The following is a 16,382-nucleotide window of genomic DNA, read 5'->3' as shown; positions in this document are numbered from 1 at the left end:
AGATAAACAGTCTCTACAAGAGGCATATTGTACTATCACCACTTACTGAGATGGATGATCAGCTGGGGAGAAATTCCCCCCAGCTGATCATCATCTTTATATGGTAGGCCAGATGCAAACAGAAGAAATAAACATAAATCCTTAGACTTTGATTTACTCTTACTCACTGGAGCTTTGTGTAATATTGTAATGTAATGCAGGCTGGCAGGACAAATCACATGTATGTGTACTACTCCTCTGGGGCTGTGATAAGGATAGTGGAGCAGTGTACCGGCTGCATTACAGAAGCATCTTCTAGGTCTCTTCCATGGGCTCCAGAGAGAAACACTAATGGAAACTACAGTCACACCTGGTTTCTATTTTTGGCCAGGGCTCACAGTATGTTTCTAACATCTCAGACATCAAACAATTTTCAAATCAAATCATCTTTTTTTGCCTTTTGCCCAAAGTCAGCTGGGATTGGCTGCAGCCCCCCCTGTGACCCTGACGGATAAGTGGTATAGGGGATGGATGGATGGATGGATGGATGGATCATCTTTACTGGTCAACTATGTTTAGTCATACAAGGAGCTTGATTAGTTTTACAGTTGCTTTCAATGTATCTGACAAGATCACAGCCATGTGAAGCTGTGCTTTAAGATGAATGATAGTGTCACCATTCATGATGCAGCTCACATACTGATGCTAACAGGTGTAACGTTTACCATGGTAACCATCCTAGATTAGCATGCTAACATGCTAACTAGCAAAAAAAGACAGTACAGCTGGGAATGTAATTTATTTAGCAGGTATTTGGTCATAAACCAAATGTGACCTGATGGAGGTGCTAGATGAGAAGCCAGATGATCACCAAAGTCGTTAGGATTCATCCTCAGGGGAGCAGGAATGGCTTTACATAATTTCATGGCAATCCATCCAGGAGTTGTTGAGATATTTCAGTCTTGGAAATCGATGGAACAACCACCTTTGCCCTCCCAAGAGACATGCTGCGATGCCGCCTAAATCAGCTCAAAGAGCAAATGAACTCTTGACACTTTTAAAGGTGGAAAAAAAATATATTTGGTGCTTCTTATAGACAGAAGAAGATGAACACAATGAGCACAGAGGGGATTATGGTTTATTTTTAATGCTAGCACTGAGATGGAATGAGCATAAGCTCCATTTACTTATCTGCCAAGCTGCTAACCAATTTGCAAACATGTTTATGTATGTCTCCCATAGAAAAACACTTTCAACCCAAACATGTGGCCCTGAACCAAGAATCTATGTTACCAGAAGCTCAGCCATCTCATCTACTCTTCTGTATATGTGTTAGCCTTTATTTTCATTAGGCGTTAAAAAGCTTTCCACACTCTCATGTCCTCATTTTCCCTCGAGAAATGATTCAGCCTCATGCTAATAACACAGTCTGTTTCCAAAGACATCTTGCTGCTGTGTTATAGTGTGCGGCTCATCTGGAGAAATCCTTGTAAACATATAAATGATGATACTGGAAACAAAATGGGTCTAAAGAGCTGAATCAATGATAAATTGCCACTGCTGCAGCTGTAACTGTTCTCCTCTGTTGTCCTCTCCTCTGGGCTATAATAGTTCAGAATGGTTAATGGTTTTAACCATGACCTGACCGCCCGTGTTTTTGTATGTGTTCTGGGCAGGTGGTTAGGTTTCACCTTGAGGCTTGAGGTTTAAACTCTTTGAAGCTTCAGTAAACTGTGTTGAATTCTGTCTGAGGTCAATTCCACTCTCTCGTGGGGAAAAGCATGGAAACTACTGCCCCTACTGGTGACATTCCTTCAGGGAGAATATATCCCCTTTGCATATACCAAATACAACGCAGCATTTGAGACAGTTTAATAGTATGCATAGGTTACACCACTGTAAAGCTTAGCCACATCACATCTATCCAACATATTCGTCCATATGCAAAATGTGCTTCAAATGTGTCTTGTAATGTGAATGTTCCCAGACTAAGGCAAGCATAATGTATGGAGTTTGATTTTTCGAAGTTAATCACCTTCATTGATCTGTGCGTGTGTTTTTTTGTCCAAAGGGGTTCTCCGGGCCTTGGCTGGAACGGCCGCATGGGTCGACAGAGCCGCTTATCATCCAGCAGCTCCGCCGCAGACGAAGACGGTATCTTCGTCAACTCTGCCAGCAGCAAACTCCTCGAGCGAGCCCACGACATCCTCATGTCAGTAACAAGACGCATCCGCCGTCCCCACAATGCTTTAATATCGCCTATAATACATATTGTGCTCCTCTCATTGGTGTGTTTGGTTTTCTTTTTGCTTTCCGTCAAAGGCAATACTATGTCTAACATCATTTAATTTTACTGTTATTCATTATTTTGGTCAGTAGTTTGGCCTCGTGGCCTAGAAACATCCAGTGTCAGCAAACATCTGAACTGCTCAAGTGTCCTTCAGCGATCTCTACATTCCTCCCAGCTCCAAAGGTGCTGCTCTGTAGCCGACTCTGACCTCAGACCCCTGACAGAGAATTTCCCCAAGGGGATGACTGAAGTTCCTTTGTCTTGACAGGGATATGACCCACTTGGGAAGAATTTCTGGAATTAATTCAATGCTTTGTTGACATTTTAATTGACAGTAAAAAAAAGTAACTTTTTCACCTGTTGATTTAAAGAACAAAAAGAGGGTTTTGTTGCTCTAGTGTTCAAAATTAGACTAATGGACTCACTTTTCTGCTTTTCATAAACAGGAGGAATAAAAACTACAAATCTAAGCCAGTTCTTCCAAAGGTACAGTACAGGGAATTTATCTTAATAGAAGGCAAATATTCTGTTCTGTTTTATCTACTTATGCTTTATTATTAACATTATCATCCGACTTTGACTTCACACCTGCAGCATTTACTGAATGTCAAGTCACTGAAGTACCTCAGCAGCCTGACGCTTCACGACCGCATCACCAAGTCACTGCTTCACCTCCACAAGAAGAAGAAACCACCCAGTATCAGCGCACAGTTCCAGGTCAGGCACACACACACACACACACACACACACACACACACACACACACACACACACACACACACTCACAGACACACACACACACACAGAGCCAGTAGTGCACTGCAGAGCTCCATGATTGGCCATTCAGTGTTCTCACTGTAAAAATAACACGATTAGCCTGAGCTGGACAGAGGAATCTCCCTCCAGCTGTTAATATGATAAAAACAAGGTGTGTCCTTTCCAACTGGCTGTGGGCGGAAACATCCCTCCATCTCTGTGCCTGCCCACGGCCTCGACTGTGTCTTATCCCTGTATTTGTCCATAATGTGTGTGAAGTTTATTACGTAGTTCGCACGCACACACCCAAAAGTCTTAAATGTGACATAATGTCTGGGAATTTAAGAAAAAAACTTAATAGATATCTCCATAAAAACACGTTTTAATTTGGTGAGAAAGTAGAAAGTTTTCCTTTTCACAGATACGGACACACCCTTTCGAAAGTCCTCACTAATGTTCACTTAGGAGATGAGACCATGAAAACGGGTAACTCTGGTGATTGTTGTAGAAATTAAATCCACCAACAACCAAAAATGAGCTTATTCCTACCGTTTAAACTGCAGAAAACTTATGTAGGTGCTCTGGATTTTGTTTTGGCATTTGGTAGCAGAGGATTTCCATTTCACAGGCCATCCAAAATGTGAGATAAACAAGACTGACAGCTACCAGCAACATTCAGAATAATTTGGTTATCTTAAAAATGATGCTGATAAAAAGCTACTTTAGGCGTCCGGCAACACACGCCAGCGCAGACAAACTTTTCAACGAGCATAAAAGTGCTCCTTTCTTCCCGTTTTCTTTGAGAGTGAACTCTCTCTGCTGTGGCTGTTGGAGGTAGAGATGAGTGCTGAGGCCCCTCTGGCAGGCAGCCCTGGCCCCAGTGCGTGGATGACTTCACTTCCCACATCCTGTGCTGCGCTGATTGCTTTAATCTCCCATGGAGGGGGAGGAGACTGAATTCCTCCTGCCACTGAATTATCACACACACACACACACATGTGCATATGTTTACACACACACACACACACACAATAACACAGATGAAAATACTGCACACGTGGTTTCTTCTTTTTTCCCCCATTACAGACATGTTCTATTATTTATGATCCCAAGCAGTGACTTGAGTAAAAGTCTAATTTACAGATGGACCAACAGTGCCTCTCAAACAACTTTGTGCCTCTATACATGCCTCAGATTTATTTATTTCTGTGTGTTAAACTTGTCTTCTCTTCTCTTTGTGTGTCATACATTGTGTGTAGGCCTCTCTCAACAAGCTAATGGAGACTCTGGGTCAGTCTGAGCCTTATTTTGTCAAGTGCATCCGTTCCAATGCTGAGAAGGTACAGTGTGCTCGCTCCAGACCGCTTCCACTGTTTTGGTTCACTTTTCAAAGCATTTTTCATTTCCTTTGAAGACTGAACTTTTCTAAAGCTGTTTACCATTTCCACCCTCTTCTCTCCCCGTAACCTCCTGTCGCTTCTCCTTTTTCTGTCACTCTCCCCTCTTCTCGATTATCTTTTTTTCCCCCTTTCTCAGCTGCCCTTGAGGTTTAATGATAACCTGGTGCTGAGGCAGCTGCGCTACACCGGCATGCTGGAGACGGTGCGCATCCGGCAGTCAGGCTACAACATCAAGTACAGCTTCAAGGTAACACACACACACACACACACACGCGCACATGTACACCCTGTAGACACTGTTTACATCTAAGTCAAGATTTTAATTCTTATTTAAATGTTTTAATATTTATTACAGCAAATGACAAAAGAAGAAACAAGCAATGGAGATAAACAAATACAGTACATGTGTAAAGTTTATCTCACAAATGTTTGGACATGTTCGCCACTTGGTAGAATATAGGAAGAAAAGTAACTCAGACACTGTACTCTACATCACGAAAGGAAATATTGTACTTTTTACTCCATTCCATTTATTTGAAAGCTGTAAACACCATATACATTTGCAGATGAAGATTGTACTTATAAAACGTGGTCCATTTATGTTTCTTTATTCTGGGCCGAGCTCCACAAATACTAGATTCTCCACTTCCCATAATCAATGGTATCTTTTTCGTTAGGCTCTCCACATTGAGTAAATGCCAACCTTTTACACAACCCAACCTGAGCCTTTTGTTTACAAATGGTCATCTCTGAGCCTAGCCCAGGAATTACTTCATCAGACATGACCAAGCTCCTACTGAGCCTCATCATTCAACAGTCTTCACAGTCTGAGTTAGTAAACTAACGATTGCTGGTGAATTGAGCTTTATGTGTAAAATTGGTGGAGTTCCCCTTTACTCTAAATTGTGTTAATCTTTGTCAAGAAATGCCACATATCATGTTCTCCAGCAAATACTCAGTAAGCCAGTTGTTAAAAGGAGTTCAGCAGCAGATCACATTAACATGTTCCGTCTGTGCCGGGCTCACATCCCAAAACTTAAACGACACTCAGGTTTTCATGCGTTTAGATGGCAGCGATCGCTGATGTTCTTTGAGCCAGGATTCATAGTGTTTGTGTCCAGAGGGAATTGTGGGGGACAGCGAGATGGCAGCCATCTTAACCACACTGGCTCTCACAGGAGTGAGGTCGACCCTGTGAGAAATACTGTATGACTAATAAAGCGGATCGTGTTTAATCCTGATTGGACGTGATTCTTTGGACAGAAAACGTTGGGGAGTGGTTCACTCCCACTTTTTCTTACATCAGTTTCCATTTTGTGGTCTTGAACGTTTGTCCTTGCCAGTCACGTCATGACAAGGTTTTAGCCAGAGATCAAGGTGCTGTGTGAGTGACTTCACTAAGTCACTTCTTATTTTCCAATGTAAACATTGTGGTATCTACAGCACTGTAGCCCTGCAGAAACTTTAGGTTTTATTTACTGCGGCTCTGAGATCTTCACTGCTGAACCTTGTGCTGCTTTCCAAATACAGTCATGGGTAGTGAAATTTAATTTATGGCACTCAAAGAATCAAACATGAGTCATTTCAACAGCAGCGACTTTGTCCAGAAACAGTGTCCTAGTTACTCTGGATAATCATTTTTCAACTTGACTAGCAAACATTTCAGAGGGAGATATTGAACTGTTGTCTTCACTACGTACATCATGAACATCATCATTACTATTTTTTTATTTCTAAGATTAAGGTTATACAAAACAAATGTTAAGTTGTGGCTTCAGATGTCTACATGTAGAGTTATAGCAGCTCCATCAAAAACATGTTTTCTCTTGTGTCATTCCAGTAACCAAACAGTAAAATTATCCAATAGATAGATTAAAGTCAAAACGTGATGATTAATGTGGGTAGTAAAACTTTGTTTTTCTCCTCCCTCACTAATCAACTTATGACCCCTCAGATTTATTTGGAGGGGCTCCACCCCCTGGCTGGGAGCTAAAATAGATACATCAAAAGATCCAAGCTCCACCTTGACAAGCTACGACAGCAAGATGCTACTTACTTGTTGCTGCAGTAGTTTTAACTATATAGTACCTTGATATATAATACATCAGTTACAGGAGTATTTTTACTTTGAATACTAAATATATATTTTGTTGATTTATTTTTATACTAGGAAAAGATGTGTGAGCATTTTTGCATTGTTTTACTGCTGCTTTTACTTGGTACTTTTTCCACCACTAGAAGTCTCTAGTCACTAGTCTCCACTAACATTTAAAAACTAATGACTATATATATTTAGTTATTTGTGTGGACTGACCTTTTAGTTTAAAATCTACATAACTAAGTGCAAAACTCATAAGACTGTAGCTATAACTGTTTTGTCAAGCTCACCCAGATGATTTTAGCATCAGACATTGTCATTGACTAGAAATTCCTCCAAACATATTTAGTGCTGCGGTCAGCACTAATGAGAAATATCTTGGGCATGGTATCACTTCGGAGGACTGTGCTGTTTTCCGACTCTTCAGAACAGAGCCTCTCTATTGTCCTCGGGTCTCTGAAACACTCCCCATGCTTGTAATTGTATAAACACAGCATCTGTTTCCCTGTCCACCCCCTACAGCCCAGGGTGCAGGGTGTATTGAATTCAGACAATGGGCCTCAGTTTGAAGAGTGGGAGTTCAGCATATTTATGCCGTGATGTTTGAACCCCTGCGAATATGGACAGCATGGACTTTTACCTGAAACCACATGTGCCTTGACAACTTTTTTTTCCCCAACTTGAGATGCTACAGGAGACTATTTCAGTTTCTGCTGCCAATTAAGACTTATATTTCAAATTCAAGGCCATAGTCTGTACATCTTCAACCCATTAATCCCGTACTAGAATCAGTGTTAAAAAAAGAATTTGATGCCTTTAGCAGAAAGTAAATGTTATCCCACAGTATCTGCTGTCATGTGCACAAACTTTCTCTCCAGTAATTTGTCTAACAAATTTCTCTTTAACACTTGTTACGACACTGCCTCCTTCTCTTGATAGGATTTTGTCCATCACTTCTCTGTGCTGCTCCCAGCGGGCACCCGAGCCACCAGAGACGGCATCCAGAAGTGTCTGGACCAGCTAGACCTTGAACCAGATGGGTACCAAGTGGGAAAGACGATGGTATGAACCCTGCCCTTTACTAGTTAATTGAATATAAACTGATTAACAGTATATTCAGAATATTGAATGTGACCAAGGGATGCAGCTATAAATAAACACTGATGTGTATCATTTCACACAGTCTAAGTTTGATATAGATTAAATAATGTTTTGCAACAAGCTGAAAATATATATTAAAGATATATTACATAGAAAGAATGTGTTTTTAGCCATTTAAGAGGAATATCACTGTTCAGTAAGTTAAATACAGTCATAATGTATCTAGTAATCCAAATGAAAAATGAAAATGTAGGGCAAAACAGTGGTTTAGTGATTTTCTTCTATTATGACACTGGCGAAAAGAAAATATTAAGGCTCATTATACTGTGTCATTATGTGGTTTAAGTTATATATAACTCTTGTTACATGCTGAGGTGTTTTGTAATCTGGAAAATGTCAGATTTATTTACTCAAAATAATGTGGAGGCTCAAGCTCATTAAGTTTATTAAACTGTTAAATTCACAAACTATAAATAGAGTCATAGAAACAGGGAAAGCTTAGTGTTCGGTATAACCTCATATTACCTGAAAGCATCCTCCCTCTGAAAAAAGGATGTAATGGAGACAGTGCCCCATATTTGGTGTGGATAAGTCCACAGTATGAATGAGGCATGATGGAGGGGTCCATGCCTTCGGGATACTGTCTATATAATTAGAGGATCATACCTGACATACTTGTGACTGTGTATCCGGCCAGCGTTTTCAGACTGTGTGTGCAGATCTCATTGTGTGCTGCCAGACAGTCCCGTTCTTCATTAAATGTGTGTGTTACCCTGTGCTGACTCCATCATGGTCCCTCCCCTCAGGTGTTTTTGCGGGAGGCTGAGCGTCAGTGCCTGCAGGCCTTACTCCACGGGGAGGTTCTCAGACGTATCGTCACTTTGCAGCGGCGATTCAGAGCCCGGCTGGAGAGGAAGCAGTTTGTTAAGATGAGAGGAGCAGCGATCTGCATCCAGGTACAGTACAGTGTTTTTTATCATCACTGCTCGTATTCGCATCTACTTCATTACATTTGTTTCCGTCTGTATGATTAAATAACTTTTTATGCTCCTGAGATATTATTGTTTTACAAAAAACTCTATCAAGCTAAATTTAATCTAAAACTAATGATTGAATTTGTTTTTGTTTTACGTGGTTATAAGGTTTGTATGATGTAATCTAACGAATGTAATGAAACGATATAATGAAAAGCATTTAATTTCATCAGTTATCATATGTTGTACTTTATATGAATTTTACTTGCCTTTGCAATATTGTGATATTAATATCAGATAGGTTTTGGTAATAGTATTGTGATCTTGATTTCACACATACTGCTCAGTCCTAGTATTGTGCAGGACTACATTAGAAATGAAAACACTGAAAGTTCCTAAACTGGAAATTGAATCTGAAATCTTTGTCTAAGTCCAACTCAAATCCATTTCAAATCAACTTGTTACTGTCAGACATGTTCAGTCTGGTTGGGATTTGTTTTCCAGTCCTGTAAAAGAAAAAGGCGGATTACCTTTTGAATTTCTGTACCAGATGAACATGAAAATAGGTTTTGACTAAAAGGAGAAAAAACTTCACTGTATCTTATATAATGTGTCATTATCATCATCCCCTCACAGAAATGGTGGCGTATGTACCGGCCGATAGAAGAGGAGGAGGATCATGACCCTGCTGTCCAAGAGGGGGCAGCTTTGTGTCTGCAGACACACTGGCGAGGTTACAGGGAGCGTCAGCGCTTCAGGCTGTGGAGGGACGCTGCTCTGGTGCTGCAGAGGGCATGGAGGTTATGGCTCTACCGGCGCTGCACAGCAGCTCTGGTTATTCAGACGGCCTGGCGCTGTCATCAAGCCAGAGAAGCTTACTTGCGTCTGTATGGTGCTGTGGTACAACTACAGGCAGTTAGCAGAGGCTACCTCGCCAGGCAGAGGTAAGCTGAAATATAAATCACCTTATCCTGAGCAGTAGCACCAAACATAGTTTTTCTGTTCTACTCTGTAAAACTGAAGCATAGTTTAGTTTAACAAAAGCAAACACTTCAGCGTTGTTATCAAGGATCAGTAATCTGAAAATAACTTCTGAGGGTAAGTGACTGTGATTTTTTTTTCTTTTTTTTTTTTGTGTGTGTCTTTTTTTCTCAACCCGGTGAAAAGCCAGATTAATCTTTGCACTCAGCTCTGTGGGGTATTTGGTCATTGTTCAGTGTGCGTATAGACCAGGCTTGGTACGAGCATGCCATTACGCAAGCAATCCAACCCAAAGCAGCTCTACAATCAGCTGAGCTGCTGAGAACAGGAATCAAATCAGACTCTAAGTTTGGTGAATATTTGAGGCAGCTGTGATTTGATATGAATAACTTCAGCTGTTTAAATGTATCTTGATGATAGAAGTAGGAAGTATTTCGACATCAGCTAAAGTGGTAACTGTGCCTTCTTCTTGGACAGCTTTGAAACGCTGAGAGAACAGAGACTGAGGGAGGAGAAGGAGCAGCAGGAGAAGCTGCTTCAGCTACAGAATGGCCAAGTGAGTCTCTCGCCAGAAGAAGAGGAGCCACCCGAGAGAATCATGGGGATGGACCTCAGCACATGGGAGGATCGTTCCTACGAGCAACGAGAGAGGAGCCTCCAAATGCTCAGCAGCCACGAGGGCGCAGTTGAGGCGGAAGGAGAAGGAAGAGAGCAAACTCAAGAGAGCCCCTCGAAAGCACAAATTGAAACACCGCCCTCTATCCCGACATCCGCTGTGGTGGTGCGAGAGAGGTCCCGAACTCTAGATGAGCCCGGCCAGAAAACCACTCGGGCCAAGAGAGAGAGCCGGCGGATGCGAGAGCTGGAGCAGGCCAAGTTCAGCCTGGAGCTCCTCAAGGTCCGGGCAACCAGCGGTGGAGCCTCGTCCCCATCTGAGGAACAGCGCTGGTCTGTCGAGCTGGTGCCCCCTTCAACCCCCCCTCTCCGTTCACCCCAGAGCACTCCTGACAGCCAGAGCTCCAAAGGCAGCTTTGAGCTTCTCAGTCTGGATGAGGTGGCACCCAAGGCTACAGAAGAGGTGACAGACAGCGAGGACCCCTGCTCCCCTCTTCCTTCGGTAGCTCAGGAGCCTGAGCCTAACGTGGAGGTTGCGTCAATGAGCCCGAAGCCAGTTGAGCCACACAGGACAGGGGTTTCTGATGCTGTTGCCCACCCAGGCAGCCTTGGCCAGACCAAACTAGACCTGGCAGCCCCCTCTGCGCCCACACATCCGCCCAAAATCGAGAACTACCTCCCTACCTTTTACGTCCCTGCTAGTGAGGGCAGCACAGTCATCTCCCGTCGTCCTGCAGAAGAGCCTCAACAAAACAAAGAGGCAGCCGTCTCTACAGCCACCACCACTGTTACCAAGTCTCTCAAAGAAAGGCGAGAGTCGTCGCGTCGACCAGTGGTGGTGGTCATCAGTATGCAGAAAGAAACGCCACTAAGCGAAGAGCTGAGCAGTATCGTCCGTCCCCCTGTAGAAGTTCGAGATTCTGCAGCCCAGACAGGGGAGTTGACGCCATCACCACAGAAACCAGACCCAGCTCATGTGCCCCAAGGTCCCGTCCCTGTTTCTACCTCTGTCCGTCAGGCTGACCAGGCTGTCATAGAGAAGCTGGTGCGACTAAACGAGGAGAAAGAGGAGAGGCAGCGCAGCCAGCAGCAGCAGAATGAAAAGGAGATGATGGAACAGATCAGACAACAGAAAGAAGTGCTGGAGCGGCAGCGGCATTTCTTCGCTCAGTACGAGAGAGACATGTTTGAGAAACAAAGAGGAGAAGCTCTGCACAGGATACAGCAGAGTCGACAGGGCGGACAAGATGTTGGTGGAGCTGCAACCTCTGGCAAGCCTGTTAGACCCAGTTCCCTGCTGATTGAGAGAACAGCAGGGCTCGCTCCTCATGCCAGAACACATTCAGACTCCGCTGCACCATCAGTTCACTCTCCCCCGGTTGTGGGCCGTGCCTCTCACCCCCAGCTGCCTCCTCCACCTTCCTCTGTCCCCAGAGAAAGACGCAGGCCTGTTGCTGAAGGCTGGGCGCCCAAACTCACGCTGGAGTCCAAAGATGGAGTAACCAGAGTGAGAACGGCTACCAAGAAGCCCCCAAATAATCAAGTCATCACAGTTAGTATGACGGATAAACCGGGCAACATCTTCTTCTCTCCAAAGGACAAAGTGACATTTGCAAAGTGAGTAATTAATGCATTGCTGTGTTTTGCCTCTGTTTTTGTTGTTATACATTTTCCCTGTTTTGACCTGATACAAATACAATGACATTGTAGGAATAATAGTAATGTATTATTTTTAATAAAAATACAAAGAGCAAGGGGGGGAAAAACAACAAAAAAACAAGAAAGGTTACCATAACTGTAACCAAATAAATGCATGAATAAATTAATAAATGAAAGTGGTCAAAAATGAATTAATAGAAAACTAAAATGAGTCATGGTCACAAACACGTTTTAGGTAGTAAGATACTAAGTATCCTAAGTGAAGAATTTGAAAATGTCTCCCTTCAGTGCCCCTCAGTGGCAGTATCACAAAGGCACTGTTGCAGATGCCACCTCATAATATAGATTTGCTACAGGAACACTGAAATGAATAAGCTGAAAGTACCACATACTGGAACAACTTTCATCTGGATTGGCTGAATTTATGCCTTCAGACTACTCTGAAAAATGCTATAATCACATTAACTGTTAATACATCAATTGTAGCTTTAATTACGTATTCAATAACATTTTCATTGACATACTTGTGCTTTTTCTTGGTTGCCACTTAATCATTTTTTTATTTGTATTCAATGCTTCATATTAACATCAGTTGTATTTATGTCCATCAGGTTTGAGAGTGATGCTGCCACTAAAGAAACACCTGCAGCTGTTCCAAGAGAAGGACCCACACCGGTCACCAAGCCCTCTAAAGGAACAAAAGCACGTGATGTACGAAATATCTCCTTTTTTCTCCTTAGAAAATATACATATAGCATGTCTTTGCAGGAGTGCCTTTTGTGCTGTGAATGTATTCATGAATCTTGGCGGGATGTCCTCCGATATTTACACTAAAAACGACACAGCTCACTCACATGAAGAACAAAATGCACCGAAGCTCTTTCACTGAAGGTTATTAAAAGCACCTGTTAAACATGTTACTGTTATCACCTCTGGTAAACTCCAGGTTGGCAGAGCAGGCCAAAAAAAGAAAGCCAGAATGGCACGGACCCGCTCCGACTTCCTCACCCGCGCCCCCATCCTCTCAGTTGGGGGCGATTCAGACGAGGATGACTATGACGGCGACAGCCCCCTCAGCCCCCGTCATTACACGCTACCGCTCTCCAAACAGAGCTCCACGGAGGCAGGCTTAGGAGAGTCCTGTTTCAGTGACTCAGACATGGTAACAGGCGCCATCGGAGCCACCAGTGGCCCTCTCTACGTTCTCACAGCGTGGCTTCTCTTCGCCATTTCTAACCCCCTCAGCACAGAGAGCATAGATCTGCATCACGCCTCTGACTCAAACTGAGCTTCAACAAACTTCTGTTCTCTAAAAATGTGCAATAACTTTCTATAAGAGTGGAAGACATTTCAAATCTATTCCGAGGCAGGTATTTCAAAGGCATTTAGAAATACCTGCTAAAATGATGTTGTGAAATAAAACTAAAACACTATCCCTCCAATAGAAGAACAAATAAATCGTGATTTTATGCATGATACAAATATTTATGTCCGTTTTTAAAGACATGAATTCCTCACTGTCAAACAACCATAAATCCAACACTTTATTAGTTTGACAGTGAATATAAATTTGACTTTACGCATTTTGAGAGATACAGTACAATTTCTGAAATGTGTTTTCCCTTAAAACATAAAATTTTAACATAGTTGCTTTTTTAACATTTGGCTTTTCTTTCTCTCACAGCTGGGACAGCAACTTTTCTCCTTAATTTATTCTTCCTAGATAATTAACAATGTTTGCATGTCACTTGGTTACATTTCCTCTCTTACACAAAGCACTAGTCACGAGTCAGACCTTGGGAATTCTTGTAAGAGGTCATCATTCACTCTGTATATTCTTCATTACTAAACTAACTCTTTATGTCTTTTAACAGTTCTTTTCCTGGCAAAAACTGGTTTGTTCCTTGTTTAAGAATACAGTATTATTTCCAAGTAGTATATGTTGTGTTATTGCTTTGTAATACCTTGATTACTATTTTTGCTGATACATTAGAGAGTAAATCTACTATGGTGCTGGTGCAGCTCCAGTGATGTGTTGCTGCCATCTACTGGCGTGAAATGTCCCCAGATCATAAAATGCTAGACCACAAGGACCACATGGATATAGAGAGGCTTTCTTTCAGTTCTGCCATGTCTTAAACATGTCATCCAACCTGATGTTATTTCAGCCTGCAAGCTCTGAGGAGCAAAAGAAGATGCAAAAAGCCATGTCGTCAGGAGATTTAGGCAAAGTGGACTCAATGCGGAAGAACTCGCAAGATGGAAGGTACGTGAGGAATTTTGTACTTAAATCTTGGCCTTAATGGAATTATTAAGGATGGTTGTCACTTGTAAATTTAAGCTATTTAGATTTTGATCAAGTTTGTTTTCATTTTGAACAGGGTTCGAGGTAAGATGCGTTTCTGGGGCAAGACAAAGTATGGGGATAAGAAGACCTCTAGGGAAAAGCTGATCTGTGGGTCTGATTCCCTGGATGGAGACTACGGAGACACTGGGCCACTGCTAGGAGAGGGTGCGTCAACCAGAAGCAAATGCAGTTTCAAAGATTTTCATATAAAGCAAAATTGCACACCAGTAGACAGTGGATGCTGACATGCTGTGTTTTAAAGGTCTGATATCGCTCCCACTGAGGTGCCACTGACTGGGATTCTCTTCCTCACAGCAGGTCAGGAAAACATGTCACCCCCCTGCAGTCCTGATTTGACGTTGGATCGAGGGTTCAGAGACTTGAAGGAGAACAAGGAGCCGTCTCCCAAGGTGAAGCGAAGGCGCAGCGTCAAGATCAGCAGCGTGGCTCTGGAGCCCGCTCAGTGGCAGAACGACGCGCTGCAAATCCTCACCTGCACCAACGACTACAGGAGCATGAACGACTTCCTCATGAAGAAGGTGCAGCCAAACTACTCTCCATACTCTCTCTTGTATTCTCTTACTATTTATGTGTGTCTTAACATTTTACTAACATTTTAGAGCCATAGGCAGTCCGTATTCACACTGAGCTGATTGTGGTGGCATATTTTAGATCAATGACTTGGACACAGAGGACAGTAAGAAGGACACCATGGTGGACGTCGTGTTTAAAAAGGCTTTGAAGGAATTCCGTCTAAACATCTTCAACTCTTACTCCACGGCGCTTGCAGTAAGTGATGTCACCACTATTTACATGATCATTTAAAAAATTAAAAATTATGGCCACCATCTATAGATCTATCAATCCTGATATCCTTCCTCTAACAAAGTAATCAAACTGTCTTCCTGCCTAGATGGACGACGGAAAGAGTATCCGCTACAAAGACCTCTACGCTCTGTTTGAGCACATCTTGGAGAAGACCATGCGACAGGAGCAGCGGGACTGGAGCGAGTCTCCTGTCAAAGTGTGGGTCAACACCTTTAAAGTTTTCCTGGATGAGTTCATGACTGAATACAAACCAATGGACAGCACACTCAGTAAGGTAAATGCACGTAACCGCCTCCTGACTGCTCAGGAAAATAGACAGTAAGGGATTTGGGATTATTTCTAAATTATTAAAAGACGTTTTATGCACCTTTTGAATTTATTCAATTTTGGGGTCTCATTAAAGAAACACGTGCATCAATTGCTGTTGATTCTATCTATGGTAAACATCATGTAAATATTTCCTAATAATGCTTACAGGTATAGTGAGGTATATAATAAATACTAAAACATATCTTTCTTTTTTTTACTACAGCAGATACCTAAACCTGAACGCAAAAAACGAAGGAAAAAGGACACTGACATTGTAAGTCTGTCTTCATTATCATCAGTAGTACATTATCTTGATCATAACAGCCAGCTGTCAACACCTCTATCTGCAAGATACTAACAGCATACAAGATGTCATTAAACAGAAATATACATATTAATGTGAGAGGAAAGGTGAAAGTGAGCTCCAGATGAACCTGTGCTCTGCTGCTCTCTGTAGGTGGAGGAGCATAACGGCCACATCTTCAAGTCCACCCAGTACAGCATCCCCACTTACTGTGAATACTGCTCATCACTCATCTGGATGATGGACCGCGCCTGTGTGTGCAAATGTGAGTGTGCAAAACAAAAAACATCACACCAGCGATTCAGCAGACCTCGAAAAAAAACCAGAATTTCACACATCTGAGAAAAAATGTCTTCAAAAGATTTTGAGCCTTTTTTTCTAAATATTCAGTTTTTAATTTGGAAGTAGTACTTTATTTTATTAGAATATGTCGGTGTTGAAATAATTGATCAATGATTCCATTCATCATCAACAATTTTAGTAATCAGGTAAAGGAACTACTTTCTTAAATGTGAAGATTCACTGCTTTACTCTGTTTTATGGAATTGTAAATTAAATATCTTTGGGTTTTGGATCATTGATTGAGCAAAACAAGACATCTGACAGTGTCGTCTTGGGCTCTGGGATCTCATATAATTGTCAGCTGCAGCCCTCAAATATATGTGATGCTGAACTTGATGTGTTTACTTGTACAGTGACAGCCGCTCAGCATTGCCCCTCCCAAGCAGCTGCGAGCCACTG

At 42.3% G+C, this 16,382-nt stretch overlaps 1 protein-coding gene across 11 annotated transcripts in view; it reads left to right on the top strand.

Annotated features, from left to right (window-relative positions):
* Nucleotides 1–16,382, top strand: part of myo9aa (myosin IXAa) — a 97,879-nt gene that overhangs the window by 75,115 nt on the left and 6,382 nt on the right. For 4 of the 11 annotated variants that reach the window (XM_070838793.1, XM_070838871.1, XM_070838774.1 and 1 more), the window contains 18 exons: nt 2,051–2,191; nt 2,716–2,755; nt 2,864–2,986; nt 4,285–4,365; nt 4,562–4,672; nt 7,463–7,585; nt 8,431–8,580; nt 9,235–9,542; nt 10,057–11,811; nt 12,465–12,564; nt 12,800–13,015; nt 14,022–14,119; nt 14,235–14,365; nt 14,516–14,739; nt 14,873–14,989; nt 15,114–15,302; nt 15,561–15,611; nt 15,795–15,906. In XM_070838793.1, coding sequence (XP_070694894.1) covers nt 2,051–2,191; nt 2,716–2,755; nt 2,864–2,986; nt 4,285–4,365; nt 4,562–4,672; nt 7,463–7,585; nt 8,431–8,580; nt 9,235–9,542; nt 10,057–11,811; nt 12,465–12,564; nt 12,800–13,015; nt 14,022–14,119; nt 14,235–14,365; nt 14,516–14,739; nt 14,873–14,989; nt 15,114–15,302; nt 15,561–15,611; nt 15,795–15,906 — 4,070 coding nt within the window. The remainder of the gene's footprint in view (nt 1–2,050; nt 2,192–2,715; nt 2,756–2,863; nt 2,987–4,284; nt 4,366–4,561; nt 4,673–7,462; nt 7,586–8,430; nt 8,581–9,234; nt 9,543–10,056; nt 11,812–12,464; nt 12,565–12,799; nt 13,016–14,021; nt 14,120–14,234; nt 14,366–14,515; nt 14,740–14,872; nt 14,990–15,113; nt 15,303–15,560; nt 15,612–15,794; nt 15,907–16,382) is intronic. The other 7 variants (XM_070839024.1, XM_070838694.1, XM_070838783.1 and 4 more) reach the window with 4 other exon arrangements.

This window comes from Pempheris klunzingeri, chromosome 1, assembly GCF_042242105.1.
Source record: "Pempheris klunzingeri isolate RE-2024b chromosome 1, fPemKlu1.hap1, whole genome shotgun sequence".
In the NCBI taxonomy this organism is placed as follows: Eukaryota; Metazoa; Chordata; class Actinopteri; order Acropomatiformes; family Pempheridae; genus Pempheris; species Pempheris klunzingeri.
The sequence above is the reverse complement of the archived record's forward strand: the minus strand, read 5'-3'. Positions and strand labels throughout refer to the sequence as shown.